The 19,807-nt window shown below is 38.1% G+C and overlaps 1 protein-coding gene across 2 annotated transcripts in view; it reads left to right on the forward strand.

The window, feature by feature from the left end:
• Window positions 1-19,807, forward strand: part of MAP3K15 (mitogen-activated protein kinase kinase kinase 15) — a 100,707-nt gene that overhangs the window by 25,598 nt on the left and 55,302 nt on the right. For both annotated transcript variants that reach the window (XM_080377611.1, XM_080377612.1), the window contains exons 2-3: window positions 11,971-12,110; window positions 15,464-15,487. In XM_080377611.1, the coding sequence (XP_080233737.1) occupies window positions 11,971-12,110; window positions 15,464-15,487 (164 nt within the window). The remainder of the gene's footprint in view (window positions 1-11,970; window positions 12,111-15,463; window positions 15,488-19,807) is intronic.

The following is a 19,807-nucleotide window of genomic DNA, read 5'->3' on the forward strand; positions in this document are numbered from 1 at the left end:
GTTGTCTTTTTCTGCCAGTTTAAAGTTGTAAACTAATTTAGCAATACAACAATAATATGACAAACATTAGGTTTTTTTGAACTACTGAATTCTGATCTATGGATTATTATACACTACATTGTGATCACTGGGGCAATGCAGAGAAGTGGTGCTAGGGTGAATATGCATGAATGTGGGGTAAAGCAGTCTGTCTTTAGTGTCATGGCTTGGCACCCATCCTTTCTACAGAAGGTGCAATACACAGAATTCAGAAATCTTCAAAAAGGGAAAATTTACTTAGTAGAAAAACTTGCACATTAATAAAGATTCCCACAGCTCCAGCAACATTTTCTTAAGTTTTGGGTTTGCTGTTCTTTGCTGATCATCCCCAAATCTCACTTTGGTCTTTCTGCAAAATAAGAAGAAAAGGATGCCCTATCAAGAAGTACCAGACCTTTCATTAAGTCTGTTTGGGACTTTGTACAATGGAAGTACTCATAGACTGCTGATTTGAACAGCAGTGTATGATATGATAGAACAGCTGTGTGATAAATAGAACACTGCAAGAATTCAGCCTCAAAACAATACTTGTAGAGTTAAATTTACAAGGAAAAGGTGAAAAGAAAAAAAATACACCATTGAATATTTAAACTGAGGTATCGTCAGCATCCATGCTGGGATTCATCTTGTGACAGCTTTAAATGTATGAATATTTTGAGGTGAACTGTTCCATGTTATGTTTAATGAATGCTGGAGACCATGTTTAGAGGCTTGTAAAATCACAGTTTCATGTGATTCATTGTGTCTGATGAAGTACTAATATTCCTCTGATTCTACAGAGATCTTATGATTTATTAGCTTTGGGTCTCTTACTTTAGTTATAATCGTAGTTAAAGTAGGGAAATCTGGAATGGATCTGCTGTAACAACGAACAAGCTCTGTTCGTATTTAGTATTTCCTGTCTACATGCTGGAAATAATAACGTATATTGTATTTATAAGGTAGTTGAAGAGTAAGTAGATAATAGTTGTGACTTTGCTTTCGAAAGACCAGCTTCTACTGAAACTCTAGATTTTATTGATCGCTACTTAGTGCCTTGAAATAGATGGGGTTTTTTTCTCCCCATTTTTTTAATGAATGTTACCTGTTTTTGGAATTACAGTGTTCAGTGGTAGGGATGTTTTCAGTAGCACATGAAGTCTTTTAGGCTGGCACATAAAGCTTGTACTGTTTATAGGAAAGTTAAAAACAGCAGTTTGAATCCACATCTGCCCAGTATCCAGCATATTAAATGAAGAACTCTGTATCTATGTGAGTGCAAGTCTCTTGGCTTATGGAGGATGCTGTGGCTTTATGTAAATTTTATTTTCATTTGCATTTTAATAATACTGCTTTTTCTCAATTAAAAATTTCTCTTCATATAATTTATTTTGCTTTTATGTGGGTCCTAAATGACAGCATAAAGAGGAAATCTGTAATCTACTTATGAGGTGGGATACCTCAGTTTGATGCGTACAAGTTCCCAGTGTTAATGATGGAGATGTCTCTTCATGTCTGTTTTGAAAAAAAATAAGTGTTTAGGAAAAATAAGAGATTCAGAGTAGAGTAAGAAAGTCTAATTTGTCTGTGTATGCTGTATTTTTTAATTCATAAAGAAAAGCATGAAGGTCTTAGCTTAACCCAGACTTAGGAGCTTTTAATGTACTGAAACTTTTTTCTTTCCATTGTAATGCCTATTATCTTGGTTACTTTTCATATCTCTTATAATCTTTTTGGGCAGAAGATAAAGCTCAGCATAATTTTGTTTTTTCAAATGTTTTTGATATATGTTGCTGGCCAGTATGCGACCTGTTGGAGATGTGCAGATTTGGCAGGTTTTTTCGGCTCCCCAGCCAAGGTATTCAACATTAAATGATGGGTAACTTTCAAGTGGTTTAGTTTGGATAAATGTCTAAAAAGTTTGGAGCTTATCTAAATCTCCTTGGCCTAGAAATGGATTTGCCTGCAGTCGGGGAGGAAGGAATAGCCTTTCTTGTTGAATTTTGTACTCTTCTCAATTTGATTTAGACCAGATTATCCCGTAAGTGATCTTTTTTTCTTGATAATTCATTCCCTTTCGTTGCCTTTTATGACCCAGTGTAGGAAGTGCAGAGGTGTAGGAAAAGTTAAATAAAGCTCACCTTTCCCCTCCCCCCCCCCCCCCCCCCCAGGACTACAGGCAAGGTTCAAACTAGGTTCAGGGTTGGGGTGTTTTTTCTGTATGCTCTCTCAACTGGCTAGCTCAGCTCTAGTAAACGTTGCTGCAGTGGAAATAGTCTCATGTGACACTTGGCACACTACTCCTGCAGCAAGCAAGTGTGAAGTGCCTGTTTTTAATTTACTCCACTGTTTCATTTCTTGTCTGCTGATAAATAGGGCAGAGAAATGACAGATTTTGTAGAACTAGTAGGCTCTTTGGCTTAGAGAAAAATTTTAGGAAACGATGTTATCCTTAATGACCTGTCATCATAGTGAAAAGCATGTACGATGTGAGACATCGACTCATTATGGTTGTCTAGCATCTATGTCAAATTTTTTAATATACTAGTAGCATATAAACGGGGAAAGTTTTTGAACAGTATCTTTCTCAGATAATCTGTGATGGGTAAATTGGTTTTTTTAGTGTCCTGGATACGTAGATTTGGAAACCTTTTCCAATCAGTGATAATGAATTTGGGAAAAAGCAAGAAGTATGTGACTTCTTTGGATCCTCATTTGCCTAATGTCTGTGAATAACAAAAAGGGAAACAAATGTAGATTATTTAAATACGCTTTGAGGAGTTTTGAATGTTGCTTTGTTAGTACTCATTTGGGTAGGAGCACATGGGAAGTGTAAATGTCTGTCTTTTTTGAGGTAAGATTCAGGCATATTGATTACTCTGTAGATGCTTAACTATTTTGCAGGTGGAAGAGTACAGATGATAAATCAGAGACTATTTGAGTTGTAACTCATGCTGAGGTACAATTGGATGATAGGAGGGAACAGCTTATGTAAAATATTAGGAATTCTCTCTAAAGGCATTGGGTTTATTACAAACTATCTTTAAAACGAGGGCTGTCTTTTCAAAGCCACTTTATTTGTGTTCCAGTGGGGGTGTTTTGATTATGCCTCTTTCCCCAAATCAGAATCTCAGTGAATGTATGGTCACCAAGTCCATCTCTGAGATCTCGGGTTATGTGACTAGGCTAGCATCACACAGCAGCTGTGAAAGAAGCAGAGGTGGAGTTCAGTTTCATGGGCAAGCATTCAGCTGCTGAAGCCATGATACTGCCTTTTCTCTTCCTGCAGTCTTGTCCGCCTCTGTCATGGTGTCACTGCTCATCTTCTGCAGCCACTGAGGCAGGTGGGAACTGCTTTGTTCCCCCAATACTCCACAGTTGCTTGTCTCCAATGAGCTATGGTGTTTCAAAAAAGTTTCTTAGAATGTTAAGATTCTTAAGCATATTTTAACAATAATTAGGTAGTGAGTACAGAGTATTTCACATTATATATTAGCTTTTTAAAGGAAGGATTATTTTTCCTGAAACTTGCAGTGATTAATAGTTATTGCTTTTACATTGTACACAGTCAAATGATGGATGTCAAACTGCAATAGCGAAGTGCTTTAGTTTGCCTCTTTTTTTACTTCTGTTTGGTGCATGCTTACAAAGTTTAAATAACGGCCACTGTAAGTTTAAGTACTTTGTTTTGACACTCAATAAATAAGATTATAAAACAGTGTGGATGGCCATATCTCAGTGGTGTTTGTGTGTGTACTATCTCCGACCAGAGTCTTTCTAGTCCTTACAGAATCAGATTTTTTAGTTACAGATGAAAGTTTGTTTTATTATATGATATGTAAAAAGTAAGTTTTCATGAAATTAAGTTTTTAACCTTTATTTCTTTTACTTGTTGTAAAGTCTATTGGCTTCTTAAAGTACTTTTCCAGGAGGCTAGTGGAAAGCTGGTAGCTGATACCACTCACAGGACTGATTAGCTGCAGTGACAGAGCTTCTGTCTGTTACTGTGCCACTGCTAAGTTAGGCAGAAATTATCAAGTTGAATATAGGTTGCAGGATAAGAGGAGGGTGGAATGGGGAGAGAAGGAATCAGAACCGTGGGTCATGGGAAAGAGGAGTTGCAGGCAGGCCTAAGCATTCATCTGCCTGAGCCATGAAACTGTTCAAATGGCTAAGATCCAAGTGATGAGATCCCTCATGATTTCTAACCTAGGTGTTTGAAGGCTGTAATTTTACAAAGAAGTGGTATAAATATTGATCGCTATTGCCTATCATGACTTTCATATTTCATTTATTAGCAGCATGCAGACCTTGGCAGGACCCATCTGATATGATTGTGGTGGGTAAATAAAGATCAGTGACTTTGATTCTAGTGCCAGAGTCGTTAAATTTTTACAGTCCTTCAAGGTGGCTGTGCAAAGAGGTGTGTACTTGAGTGAGTTTCCAGTGACAGTGTGTGTACACGTTCTTTTTTGGTTTGGTTGTGGGGTTTTTTTGTGACCTCTTGCACCACTGTGAGTTAGCTCCCTCAGGCTTGAGGCGATGTAGCTCCCAGGACCTCACAAGCTACGGTATGAAAGGGTGGGGGAAGGTAAAGGCTGATACTGGCTTGATTATCAATGTCATCGCCTTGCAGGGAAAGGTAATGCTTGTATCTGACTTGAAGGTAATTTTGCTGAGAATTTAACTTGTGTATTAACTTCAACGATAAGCCAGGAGGTTATAGTCGATGCTTCAATGTAACTAATCAATCAGACTATATAAGTAGCAGAAAAGAATCTGGGCTGAGATAATATATGCAAAAACACCTCAAAGTCAGTCACCTGCACAGTTGTATAATCATATTTATGGAGTGTCAAAACAATGTTGTAAGCTGGGATTCAGCAATGAGCTCCCAGTTTATGGAAAACTCAAGCAGCTTTTTCAGAGACACCTTTGGAAATCTTAGCTGAGGGTTTGAATTGTGGCAGTCCTTCCTTTTCTTTCTCACAGGCAGAGAGACTGCAGATAAAATACTGATGAGAAAGAGCTGTAGTCCTTCTGTGTTGGCCACCAATTTGTTGATCAGCTGGTGGGAACATCTGCTGATATGATATCGTTCTTGACTGAAATGCCTTGGCAGTTAACAAAATTCTTCAGAACAGAGCCGGAGACTCTGTGGAGGGGGCTTGTAGTACTGAACACCGTCAGTGTGGGTGTCTGCAGTTGGCTTTAACTCCCTTCATAGTAAGTGAAGAGATATGGGTGCTTCTGGGCTGCAACTTGTCTTGTCCTAAAACAGGCTTCTGACAGATCAGATGAATGGTCCTCTAAAAGTGCTTTTCCTCTCTCTGTGTTGACAGTGAAGGGAGTGAGGACTGGTTTATATGAGACCAGACATCTCCCTGACTTTCCTTAGCTAAGAATGCTGCTTCTGCTCAGCTAATACACAGTTAGCATTACTTCTTCAGCACTCGCAGTGTTCACATTCACAGAGCAGAATGCCTTCATGGGGAAAGATGTGAAACTGCTTTCCAGAGCAAGATTTGACGTGCAGAAAGAAATGTAAAAGAAAGGTTTGACTTTCCCCCTTGAGTCTGCTGTTCTGATAATGCTGGCTTTTATAAAGGCCCCAATTCTTAGGATTTTTCCCTTGCCTTCCATTTTGCTAGATCAGAGGAGCAGAACTGATAAGTTATGGTGTGTGGTACGCCTTTTTCACCAATAGATCATTCTGTAACATAAAACCTGTGGTAGATGAAGGTAAGGTTAAAGCTACAACTGAGTAAAAGGCAAATGATGAGCTCAATCTGAGGACACAAATTAGAGGTGTTGCCCTGTTTTTGATAAAACACCCTGTGCCTGAAATTGCCACTTTACAACACACCTTTTGTTTTCCTGAGCAAACAGGCAAACAATGGACAAGCACATTTCAGAATTTTTGCCATTTGATGCCCAGGTTTTCGGAATTCCTAAAGCACTTAACAAATCCATTAGAACTGCCAACAGTGAGTTGTATCTAAGTTTAGATTTTGCTTCATTTTATAACCAGAGTGGGTGCGGATGCATAATATACCAGAATCAGAATTTTCTTATTGTCTTGCCAATATAATAATAATTTTAAAAGAGTGAATTAAAAATTATTTGGCCACTATTAAAGTTGTTTTCTTTCTATACTTTGTGTTTGATGTCATTAATAAAACCCCAAAATCTCACTATTTTTTTTTATTCAGTGCTTACTATATGTGAAGAGAAGGAAATGGTCATCTTTGTTCCCGATTTCATATGAGGATTCATACCTACTTTAATTATTAAATTTCCTGTTCTTTCAATTCTCAGTTCCTTTGACCTGTGAACTAAATGCTTTTTCCAAAGGAAGTGCCCCTAGTGTATCATAAAGTTTCCGACCTCCAGTGTATATGCTTGTGTTTCCTCTTCTGAAGGGGGAAGTAGGCTGAAACTTGTAGTCAGACTCCAGCCACAACTGAATTCTTGTGCAAAAGTTGATTGCAGCTTGTAAGAACAACCTTCCCTCTTAAAGGTGCTTTGTAAGCAATTTCTAAACTATTACAGTTGATATTTGTATTTGTACAGAAGTGCAGCACTTGGTTTTAATCTACAAGAAGTTAAGGTTAGTCTGAAATAGAAGATTTTTTTTTTTAAGCTGCTATTTAATGTGCTTATAGTATGTACAAGTCTATATTGCAGGATAAATCACTACTGCCTAGTTGGTTTTTGTTTTTGTAAACAGTACTGGCCCTATAGCAAACCAGCGAAGGTAGCAAAGTCCATGCTATAAAATTGCAAACTTGAACAGGTTGAACTGAAATATTCTTGGTTTCAACCAGAAGTTCCTAAACTTAGAAAAAAGTTGCATGTTTATGTCTCATGAGATTTTTATCTTCTAAGGCAACTTCTAGTTATATCTCTATATTTACTTTGTGATTGTGATTGAAACAAATTCTTCTCTCTTTTTAAGAAGAGTAACCAGATTCTTACAGAATAGCATGATTTTAGAGTAGTGAGATTTTAAGAAAACTCAATGCATTGTGAGAGCTAGAATAGCATCATGAATGTTGACAGTGGTTTTACACTACAATTGGCTTGTGTTTGGGATCTAATGGAAGGCACTGACAGTTTGCTGGTATAACAAACTGTGCTGAAAAACTACCTTAACAGTTCTGTTGGTAGTTACTGCTATGCTTTATTGCCTTGGGCTGTTCCCTCTACCAGTTTCTGGGATTACAGGGTATAATAAAGTTGAAAGCCTTTTGTTTTAGCTTAAGTGAAAGCTGCAAAGGGTTCCTAGTTTTCAGATTGTTTCCCTATAAAAGCTGGCATTCATTCCTTTAAAGGACTGTACAGTTATGCAGGAAAAAAATAAATTGAATATGCATCCTGAAGTTATGGATTCTTGAAGATAGTTATGATGATTCTCTTTCTTTAGGAGCGTTGTTGGTCTTCTGAAAAATAACTGACAATTTCCTCCAGCAGATTTTAAGGCTAGCACAATTGTTGATTTACTCTCTATGAAGATAACTGATGCAAATAGCCAATAATCTGAAGCAATAGTAATCTGAAGGTTACTGGGATGCTAGTAACAAGGGGCAGAGTTCTGCATTTTCCTTCTATAAGGTTTCTGTTACCATGTTATGGAGTTTGTTTTTTTAAGAAATTGTTATATAAAGAGAAGTTCCAAATACTGAAAAATAATGAATCTATAATAATGGACTAGGGTTCTTGGTCTCAGCACAGATAAGGCTGGATGGAGGTGAGTCTTAGATCAGAAGGTGAAAGCAGTACAGACTTTTTTCCTCTGTCAGGCCTCCTAGATTCTATTTGACTTTCAGCATATTTCAGACTATTTCTTAATTTTCTCATTTACTACTCTTAATTCACAAATCCCAAAACCTGGTGCCAACATTTTCCTTTTGTTGTTGCTAGCAATGCCATAAATCACACAATAGTCACATCAAGACTTGTCATTTGCTTAAGTCATTAAATTGTGTGATGCCTTCAGGTACATTCCAGATAGAGAAGCAAGTCCTCTGTTTTTAAACTGTGTAATAATGTTTTTCCTGTTGAATTATTTATTAGTGTCACAGACTCCTGTTTTACCACAAATAATAATCTCTAATCTTCATTTCAGTTGTCATAGTTATTTATCTTTTCCCCTGTCTGGTCTCTTAAGACACACTAGTGTTAAAATACGTAAACTGTAATATAAGCAATTATTAATGTGCCATCTGCTGCAACAATGCAGAGACCTAGTCAAGATTGTACTAGTAATACTGATGAATTACCTTACTGAACTGAAAAATATACACGTAGCATAATTGTTTTAAAATTAAAACAAAAACTTAGACAAATTAACTGCAATTGGATACTTTAGAAAGTGAGATCAGTTTTCAGGGTTAAAATAGTTTCATGCACAACTATGAGAGAACAAAAAGAGTTGAAAAGATCTTTTATGCTTCAGAGGAAGGGAGGAGGGACTCATTTTTATGAGTATGTTCTTTTGAACGTGAGTTGTTGCTGCAATGAGTTTAAATGTTCTGTTCCAGAATCATCCAAAATTGGTCATGTGCCTCCTTAAGCACATCCCCACCCCTGTAGTGGATGTGTTGTGAAGATCTTTGTACTTCACTTGGAAGCTTTCTGTCTTTACAGAGGGTCTGTGCCTTCCCATGCCCTTTCCTTCTGGACACAGGAAACCACGCCACTGGTCTTTTAGACCTGTGTGTCATGTTTCATTATTGCATAAAATTCCTCATTCATTGAAAGATTTGATCGAAGTTTGCATTAGCTCTGGCTTCACAGTAGTCTACAATGGAGGAGGTCGAGCCTAAATTTGGAAGGGGAAAGCTCAGAAGTATGTTTGGCTGAACAGGCTCTCCTGACATGGAAGATGGGAGTTGAGGATGAAGTGTGATTAACTTTACGTTTCTATTCATCCATCAAGCTTTGCGAAGCAGATACATAAAAAGAAATACTACAACACTAGTATCTCAGGAAGTTTAAGGGAATTCTTATCTCTCTCTTATCAGCCATACTAAATCTGTGGTTGAAGTACAGGGCCCCACGTCTGTGTAAAGATCTGTAGGTGAAATATTTTGGCACAAATCATAAGGAAAATACAGGACAACCGAAACAGAAATATTTGTGGTGTCACGTTAGCATTGTTCATTGAATGATTCACAAAACTGCCTACACCAAGAAGCGAAATGTAACCCTGAAAACAGTTGTATTGGAGAGTGTGCTTAGACCCAGTGATCCATGGCACTGAGCACCATTCTCTCAGCACCCTGTGCACTGGATACATCCTAGGGATCTGTTTTTTAAATAAGCATTTATTATTTTTTACCTGTTCTGTGCCCAAATTTGCATTCATTTCCTGGGCCCACTGGACAAGCTATATTTCATTAGCACATTAGTAAAGCTGGTTTATAAGTAGATCTGTTTCCTCCCTGCTCCAAGCCTGCTGCTGTTCCTGCTGGAGTGGGGCTTGGAGAGCTCCCTGGGAGTGCAGCTTCTCACCACTGCTCTAGTCCACAGCCACTAGCATTTCTGATGCTTTGCATCTGTGCACTGTCATTTGCTTCTGTGTAATCCCTTGATTCCTGTGATCAGACTGCATCCATTCAGTTACCTTCCTGGGGCTTTTTTTCAGTTGCATGCGTATTTTTGTGATACTGTCTTCATCTCTGCTAGACTTCAGTTTGTTTTATTCTTATTTTATTTTACCTTATTCACACCTGTGTTCATGAAGTGTGAATAAACAAGAAAAACTTATCATAGATTTTCTTAGTATGAATGAATAAGTGATGAATAATTACCCTTTTTAATGCAGATGCTTTTTTTTTTTGTTCTTATGTCCGTTCAATATTTTTCTGATACTACTTACATTGTTACCTAGCAGTAGTCAATAGAAGACAAATTTCAGTTGTAAACTACTACATGGGGCAATGAACTATGTATAGCCTTGTTTTGATAAACTTTGTTATGGATCATTGCTCACATTTTATCGTAAAATGCAGTATCTGTGTGCTACATGAACACATTGTCTGAATTCTCCTACCAGGATGGTGATTTTGAATTCACAGCACTCTCATTCCACAAAATCAGTTTATACAGGTGCTAAAAACAGTCCAAGCTCTTCGACTTGATTTCCCCCCCCCCCCCCCCCCCCCCAGATGGTATCTGATTCTAGGTCTGCTCGTTAGTTTGTCTTAACTTTTGTTTTATAGAATATATATGTTTTCCAAAATGATTTTGTAATATTGGGGTAATCTACATTTGGATGTGTTTATGGAGCTGGGGTTTACTGCTTCAAGCCTGCTCTGTTTGTGTGACCCTACACTGTGCAGTATACTAAGAATTTTGTCCATGCTGTAGAGAAGTGGCTAAACAGGAACTGGAAGGATCATCAGTAAATGGTGCAGGATCCGAAGTTCCACAGGAATAAGGGGATTTTCTCATTCGGCCATCATTTTGTGTTGGAGTTTTGGGTTTTTGGGGGAAAGGAAGGTGTGCTTGGATTTTTTGTGTTGCTTGCTTGCTTGTTTTGTTGACTTTTGGGTTGGGTTTGTGGGTTTTTTTGGTGTGTTTTTTTCCCCTCTCTTAAATGGTGATGGTTAGGTTTTAAGGCAGGTCATTATCTCTGGACTCAAAACATTCCTTGTGCTTTAACAGTGAGTCTGTTAGTAACCAGAGGGACTGGCTGACCCCAGTGTGGTGTGTTAGCATAGACTGATAGAATTGTGCAGGAGTGTATATTCATTGCAGACTTTTCCAAGAACTTGCATACTAAGTATGGAGTATCAATTCTTGTTATGTGTAACATTGGTGAAGCACAGGTAAACTGGCTGCTGTGTTTAGATCTTACACAACAGACCCCTTCACCCTTCTCTGTCATTCCCCATAGGTACAGACACTGACTGTTCCCCCTTCAGAGATGCAGGATTTACTACCCAGCTGCACTGAGTCTCTCAAATCTGTTTTGAACGTCAGACTCCCCAGTGGTTTCAATGCCAAGGCTCTAGTCTTATGAATACTTTGGGTTTAAGTTCATCCATCTGTTCCACAATGGTGAAAGCAGACAGACATATAGATACAGACCTTTAAAAAGCTTTAAAGCAAAATTTTCTTAGTTAGTGTAGAGGTTACAGGGATCAAGGAAAAAATCTGAGTGTTACATGTTGTCTTCTCCAGTTACTTCTTCTCTCTGGCCTTTAGGCTTATATGAGAGCTAAATGGTGAATTCAGAATCTTTTGCCTGTATTTCAGCTGTTCTGCACACTAGGCGGTATTTCTCTTTAGCTCTCTATATAAGTCATCTTCCACAGACAGAAATTTTTTTCCTTCCTTTTCTGACTGAAAATACTACCCAAGAGCAGTGGAAGTCTTGCTCTGGCTGCTTGTGGTTGAACCCCCTCATTCCTGCACTACTGAGCATCTTCCCTGTAGCTTTTAAGGTCACAGTCATTTCTTTTTCTACTGTTTAGGAATTTCCTGTTCTTCACATCTCAGCCTCTTAAGATAAATCTGGTCTTGCAGTTTTCCCTAATTTTCTGCTTCATTATTGTTCTTAGAGGTTCCACCTGAAGGCTTGGAGTCTTCCATCTTGTTGGGTGTCCAGGCTGTCAGGCCCAGTTCAAAGAGCAAATGCAGAACTGCTTCTTCCCCTGAGGTATTACTGATGCAGTAATTCCACAACCTCAAGCAGAATTCATAAACTCTGCCACCCAGTTAGTGTAACACTCTGTTAATTTCCTGGGTAGGTTCTTATTTTTCATATGAATGGTAAAATTTACTTGTACTGTGAGAAAATGATCCTAATTTGAATATATTGATTTTGTCTGTCCAAATATATGTATAAATTCAGGATTTATTTTAAATCCTGTATAAGAATAAAAATGGTTTTAAGATTTTTATTTTTTTTTAGCGCTTTCCTCCCTCCCTCTCTCATTTCAGATGTTGCAGTTGTGGACATGAGTGATATTTCCAAGCAACCATCACTGTTCTACCATCTTGGCGTGCGTGAAAGCTTTGACATGGCTAATAATGTTATACTCTACCATGACACTGATGCTGACACGGCTCAGTCTCTCAAAGTAAGGTTCTCACTTCAAACTCTGCTTCATTTCAGAAATATTTGTAAAAACCTGATCCTGCAAATGTTTGTGTTTTTCTGAAACTTCCATTGAATGTGATTTCCTGATTGCTACATAACAAAATCATTCTAAGAAAAACAGCTGCTAGCAAAACCAGTATGGTTAGAATAGTATAAAAGCTTGTTTATAAGAAAAGATCCATAGTATGGTACTGATTTTGCTTCAGATGGTTAGACTTGGAATGAGAATGCAGGTCTGATTTTTTTTTTTTTTTACCTTTCTTTCTCATTTAAATAGCGTACATGTTAAAAAATGCTATGGCCGGTATAATAACAACCCTTGAACAAGGGCTGTATTGCAGCTTACTCCTACTATTGAAGCACTTCTGTCAGATGAAGTTTGTATCTCCTAAGTGCTGAGCAGCTGAGACTACAGGAGTTTCCTTTTTATTGCTGTTTTAAGGGGGGGACGGGGAAAGATCCTCACCAAATCTTTTTATAGCCTTGTTGTTCGTTTTTATAGTAGGATAATACATGCTATACATGTTAAGTCCTGAAATGATGTTCTGCATGCAAGTCATATATTGTGGATGGTTCTTTTTTTCTTAGTGCAGGTTCTCTTTGTTTTAGATGGCATTTACACTTTTATGCTCTGTATCATCACCTACTGCTGCCTTTAATATCATTCATTTTCTTGCTGCCTTCACTGAGAGCAACATTGTTCAAGCTTTGTGGTTTTTTCCTTATTTTGAGTTACTGTCTCTTACTACTTTATATTTTTCACGCACCAATGTCCAAAAATCCTTTTTGGAATTCTCCAGCCTCTCTTGATCCTATAAGAATATTAAGTTTAATCTTAATTTTGTATGAGAATCCCTCTTTTCCCAGAAAAGCTTTGTTCTGTCACAGCTTTTCTTTTCCTGCTCTCAATGTCATTGATTTTACTCTGTGTCTAGTACCCCATACTTCCTTTCTTCAGGTGGTGATCCACATACACATTCACATTCTGAGTGACCTAGCATCACAAGAATTCAGTCTTACACAGGCAAAAGCCTCTCACGCTCTTTGCTCAAAGAGGTTATCCATACGGATATGCGCTAAGGCATACTTGCATGCCTTCCATTCCTCCAACTACTCTGGGTGGGCAGGCATACAGCTTTTCATCCTGCACTGGTAATACACCTGACTGCAAAGAGATCTTTTATTTTTATTTTTCATTAACACAATTTTACCTTTCTTTTATGCTGTCACTCAGATATTCTGATCAACTTGGTTCTCCCAAGGATGTGCCTGAGTTTGGGAAGCACAGTCTAGTCATCTTCTATTTGTCTCTGCCCAGTGAGGACCTCAGCGGATGGCTTTGATTTCTGTACTTTATGCCAAGCACATGTGCAAGCACCTGCTCCCTAACTGGAGTGCTGAATGACCTCCAGGCTTACATCCATCCATGGGTTGGATCTTCAGATGGATTGTTTTCAGAACTGGCAAATCTTTGCACTGTCAGTTCTGGGGCTTTTTTTGCTAAGGATGTAAAGCTCAAGGACAAATCTGGGGACTTGGGAACATTGGGGCGTGTCTGTGTCACTTAAGGCTGGAAAAGCTATTTTCTGCCTTCATGTCTCTTCTGCTAGAAACTCTGTCAGTGTCACTGATTTATTCCTCATCTCCCAGTTGTTTGCACAACCTCCTTGGTCTGTGTAGACCCCTAGTATATCTTGTTTGGAATCAGAAGGCTTGATTTAAGTTGCTGGAACCAAGTAGAAGAGACGCTCTGAAGCAAGTGCTAGAGTAGTTTAAGCAGGGTGCTGGGAGATTGTTCAGTCCTACTCTGATGTCCTTGATACTGCTTCTGCAATTGAGCCCCAGTTCAGTGTTGGATACCATCATATATGCTAATACACCTTTCTTAGGTATACATCAGAAGGTAGACAGGGATTGTTCTTGGGGTCTTTCATAAAACATTTCATGGAATAGGTGCTGGGTAGCTCTTAGAAAAGTGATTCTCCCTGCCGAGAAAGATCTTTTCCTGCAGTAGGTAAAGCTCTTCTGGATATGCTGGCTTAGCCAGGTAGACATACTAATTCTTCAGCTCTGTGATATTTCAGATGTCTAACCCTTCCATCACTTTTGTTCTGAGGTATTTGGTAGGGCTGAAGGAGTTTAAGTTAATCAGTAATTCTGTTTAGGTAGGTTTTAGTACCTTAATATGTATTTTTAAGCATTTGCTGGTGTTTCTTTATTCTCAGGTTTATGACTAATTTGTTCAGGTTTTTCTCCCTTTCCCTCAGGAATTCATTACTTGGATCTCAGTTGCTGTGCATTGCTTTTAAGGGTGGTTAGCCTAAGTGTTATAAAGGCAGTATTCATGACTACTATTACTTCTGCTGGAAGATCTGTGAAGTTCAGGCAGCCTGACTTTATATAGCTTATCTCTTAGGACCCATCCTGAAATTCTCCCAGGAGTTCTCTCTTTGGTTCCACCAATGTTTTTTCCAAACCAACCTAATTCCAAGCATATGAAAGAACATGTAATCCAGATTTCAAGAGGGTCATATTTGCAGAACTAAACCTCTTAGATGGCCCCTGATATTTTGTCTGTTGTTAAGGAAAAGAGAGCATGAGGACAATAATTTCTGTGCAGTGGTTGTCAGATATGAAGTTGCTCATGTAGAATCATCTTAGGTTTCCAGAACACAATTAAATTATACCAGTAACCTGGCTTAGAAACAACTCTGTGTCTAACATTTGTAGCATGGCTTACCTGGAAATCTTTTTAGTTTCACCAAGCAGTGTTCATTGGACGTGTAAGTCATCACTAGGAGGAGGAGGAAGTTACTTACCAGCAACTGGAAATCTCTGAGGTCTGGTTTACATGCCCATTAGTTTATCACCTGCCTCAGAGTTTCTATATCTCTCGTTAGATTTTGAGGGGAGAAGAACTACGGTGTAGGAGGAGTGTGTTGTTCTGTGCCCATCCAGGTAGGAAAGGGACCTAGGCGACTCAAGGATACTCTTTCAGAGAAAAAAAATAATCTTCAGCTTTGAATGCTTTTGTTTAACAAATGTCCAGAGTGTGACTGGGTATGTGGAGTGCCAGCTCCAATTACTGGCAAGTACAACTTGCTTCATCTTCTGAGCACTTTAAATAGATTTCTTCTCTGATTTGTTAATTTTTTCTTAACATGAACTACTAAGACTTTTCTTGATGCTGTTCTGTCCCTTTACTTGGAACATATCTGTGTCTATATATGTGTGTGTGTACATATATGTATGATATTTTTATTGGAAATAATATTTCCCAGTAAAAATGAATAAACATTTTTATTCTCCTCTTCCCTCCCGCCCTCCCTACAGGATATGGCATCTCAGAAAAACACAGTAAGTATTAAATCCACATTCATTTTAAAACACAAAATGAGGATACTACACTTGAAGTAATTCTAACAACAAAGCTGCCAAACATATATATCCTCTGTGTGATTGAAGGAACTCTGTTTTACCCGTATACAATTCAAACTAGTGGAAATATTGTTGACTACCTTTCCAAAGTAAAGCTAGATTAAAAAAAAATACTTTTCTTTAGAAGTTCCTTTTTAAGTTCTAGAAAACTATCTAGTGCCAGTAGACATGTATGTAGGTTGATAGATCAAAATAGAAACGCAGAAATTCAGTCTCTTTCTCCCTCTTTCACCCAGTTGTGCAAATGCATATGTGTGTGTGATGCCTTAACAGGACTTACTTTTGTATCTCAAACGCTTTAGCTACTATATACCCATCCTCTTCCTCAGAAATTCACCAGTTTTGCTTAGAATGCAAGAACTTATTTCCCAAAGTAAAAACATTCTTACCCTTAATGCAAGTAAAACCAACCAAGTAAGTAAGCCTGAATAAGATAAATTTAGTGGTTATTCTAGGCTTATTGCAATATGCCACGATGTTGTAGTTATATATTTTGTCATACTTCACATCATGTCAGTAGTTATTTTCATTAAGAATTTTACACTGTAATTCTGATGACTGTTGAATTTGCAAAAATCTTAAACTTTCATTTATTCTTTCTGTTTCGCAGTGTTCACCATATACTTTTATTTTCTTCTAAATAATATTGAGCAGCACTAAAATAATATTCTTAGACTTTGCTAAAGAGAACTAGAAGAAATAATGCATTAGTCACAGCTGTTTATTTTGAGCTGCTGTTTATACTTGGCCACAGTGGTGCATATAGGCTAAAGATAGATCATGTTGAGCACAAGAGTAAATCCAGGTCCTTTTCCTCTGTCTTGTGATTTTTGAACTAGTTTCACCTGTGGGGTGTGAAGTACTTTTAGTGGTCTGTAGGTCTGTGAGGGGGGACCTCAGAATGAGGCAGGTTTGCTTGCGAATGCTACTGTCCAACTGGTGGATGATCAAAATGTCACAAGCATGTTTTTCCCCCTCCAGAGCAAGAGGGACAATTGTGACTGAGCCATTTGGTGGCAATTCCAGAAATGGAGTAAAAGCAAGGAGGATGGAGGTTCAGCCTAGCATGATCAGATTAGCAGCCTGCAATCTTTTCTTCTAGCAGACTTTCTCCCACAGAGGGAGGTATTGACCTTGACAAGGAAGAGAAGAAAAGATGGATCTGGTGACATGGTTTCCACAGCAGGGCCTGGTATTAGACCTGTAAACACCATGTGGCTAGCAAAAGGGGTGGGGAAGGATTCTGAAACTAGGATCCTGATCCCTCCTATAAAAAGGAGGGATTGCCTGCCTAATCCACTCTCTTCAAGTGCTTAAAGAATACTGAATTGTGAATAAAATACAGTGAGGAAAAAATAAAAGACTTGAAATACCAGGTATGGATTCTTAGACCCTTCTGTGCTATTTGAAGTTGTTTGTAGCTGCTTTAATTAGATAAATGTGCTCCCATATTGCATTCTTCTATCAGTTGGGGTTTTTAAATCAGAATTTACAACAAACTAATTAGCAAGCTGAACAGTTAATATGTTAAAACTTTGGTTTTATAAGTTGAAGTTGACTTCAACTAGACAATTCTGCCCCCCCCCCCCCCTCCCCCCTCCTTTCAGATCATGAGAGGCTTGTAGTTTGCCCCTGCCCCACTCTGGTGCCACTGCTTCATTGCTGGTTAAATATTCTACAATCACAGGGGCAATGTTGTCTTTTAAGTTAACTGCTAATGAGGGTTGCTGTACTAGTTAAGTAGGTACAGAACTGGTGCGAACTACTGTGTCCAATCAAGTACATAGCTTCATAACCATTTCAGTTTAAATGCTGAATAGTTAATACCTGTTTACTAGGGTTTTGTGTTTTCCTTTCACTTTTCCTGATTCAAAAGTGTGGGTATGCCTCTCACATAGCTGTGGAACAGCAGAAAGAGCCTAAATACACTCTTCATTAGGGTCCGGAGACATGTAGGAAAGAAGATAGGTACTTGATCTGCTAAGCCTTCCTCCAACCCAGAGGCAGCCACAAGAGTACCATGGCTGGTTTTATGAAGAGAAGTCCTCTCTGTGCCTTATAAGCTCTATGTCCATGCATATGCACTGCGTATAAGGGAAGGGGGGCAGCAGAGATTGCTACCAGGCACAGCACACCAGTTTTCCAGCAGCACAACCAAAACCTTCTGTGCTGGCTGCTGTAGCTTGGAGATTTCTCTAAGGTTTCCTTGCCCTCACCTTTGCTATTTATCCTGCAAATCTCAAGTCATGTACAGAAGTGCAAAAAAATCGTAGCATGGAACAGATGTGGAGCCATGTTAAAGATGCAGAGAAGATGAATGTCTAGTGTATTGTCTGGGGTGATTTTCTTCCATATATTACAAGTAAACCTTGAAGAAAATGGATGTTTTCCTTGTAAAGAAAATGTTATTCTAATTCAGCATCAAGGAGGAGGCAAGAGCAAGGAAACTGGACATAAAGCTGAAGAAAATGCATAGAAAAAAGGCCAGGAATTCATTTGAGATTTGGCCTGATTACAGCTGATCTAACAGCAAGAATTATACAGCAGCATGCTGTGGTGATGTGAGTCTGAGAGATTTAATAATTTACTGTCTGAAAAAAAGAGTGTAAGGTAGAATTTCCCTCCTTTCTTCTGCCATTCAGGAATGCAGTTTTCAGAGATAAGATGGGGAATGTGATTCAGTTCTACTTGACTCCCACAAACAAGCAATTAAAATTCTGTATTGATAATTTATTGCATACCTGGATACAAAAGGAAAGAATTACTGGCTGTGAGAGTTCAGTTCCCAAGAAAGAATTGCCCTGGCATAAAATTCAAGGTCAAGATTCTGTGTCCCATCAGTTAGGTTTCCTTCTATAGAGCTGCTCTGAGCTTTGAGGACTATTTTCTGCTAATTTTACTGAGGATGTATGCACAGCTTTCTAGTTGCTGTCAAAATTATTTTTGATAAAATAAATTGCAAATGTGCAGTCTTGCAGAACAGTTTGTTTACTGTGTCATAGAAAAATTAAGATTTGAGGGTACAGGGGATGCTACTGGACTATAGGGTACAGGAAAATAAATTTATCTATGGAAAATGGGCTTGTGCTTTGGAGTTTCCTTAGATGTCAGATAAGCATTGGTTTACAAGAGAAATGAAGCTTCAAGGAATTTCTAAAGAAAAAAATGCTTAAAAAAAATATGCCCCCAAACCAATGTAATAGACAAAATCCATGGGAAAGTTGTTCTGTTTTGGTGCAATATTTTGTTGCTATCCTTGATAATTTTTCCCAATAGGGAAATTTCCTCTCCCTTTACAGAATCTTAAGGAATGTTGCATAAAAAAAGTCGAAGATTGAGTGAAGAAAAGAGTGCACAAGGGGCTTTTTAAAAACCGCTGGAGTCAGGAAGGAAAATGTACGGTCCTTCTGGCAATAGATCTGGCATTGGTTACGCATGGTTTGAGATACATACTTGGATCCTTTCAGTTTGTTTGAATGTGGCATTGAAAATACTAACTAAAACTTCCCACTCTGGAAAAACTATTATGGCAAGTACAGAGTATAAGGAGAAAGACTTAAAAGTTAAATTTTCTTTAATTAATGGTATGCCTGAAGAAATTTGAATAACCCTGTTAATTGCTTTCAGGGAAGATATTTTTAAAAAATTAAGCTGATTATTAAGTGAAAAGGTTTATTACAGTATATTTAGGCCTGTGGGCCTGATGTAGTATTTTCAGGTATTTAAATGTGGTGGGTGGGGTTTTTTTGTTTGTTTTTTTTTTTTGGGGGGGGGGTGGTTTTGGTTTTTTGTTGTGGTTTTTTTGTTTGTTTTTTTTCCTTAAATCCTGTAGTAGCTCTTAGAGTAAGCAGAGAATAATGTTTGGGCCATGGAGGAGTCATTAGCAAAAACTCTTCTTGATCTAAAGGGAACAGGACTGCAATTTATCCCTTGCCACAAGGAATTTTTATGTTGAAAAATCAATTTTTATTGTAATTGGCAGAAAGTCTCTTCAGAGTTTCAGTAGCTGTATAAATTAGACTCTATCTGCTGTTTCAAGGCAATGAACTTTTAAGAAAACAAAATAGAAAGATTTTGGCATTTGGACTCATAATCTCCAATTTAGTAGCCCCAATGGACTGAAATGAGAGCCAAGACTCCAAAGTACGATTATATTATATGAATTTAATAATCTGAAGAAGCAGTATTGAAGACTAACTTTCTATTTTTTATTTTCTGACTATTTTACAATATATAAAA

The sequence above is a fragment of the Falco punctatus genome, assembly GCF_963210335.1.
Source record: "Falco punctatus genome assembly, chromosome: 2".
NCBI classification, from domain to species: Eukaryota; Metazoa; Chordata; class Aves; order Falconiformes; family Falconidae; genus Falco; species Falco punctatus.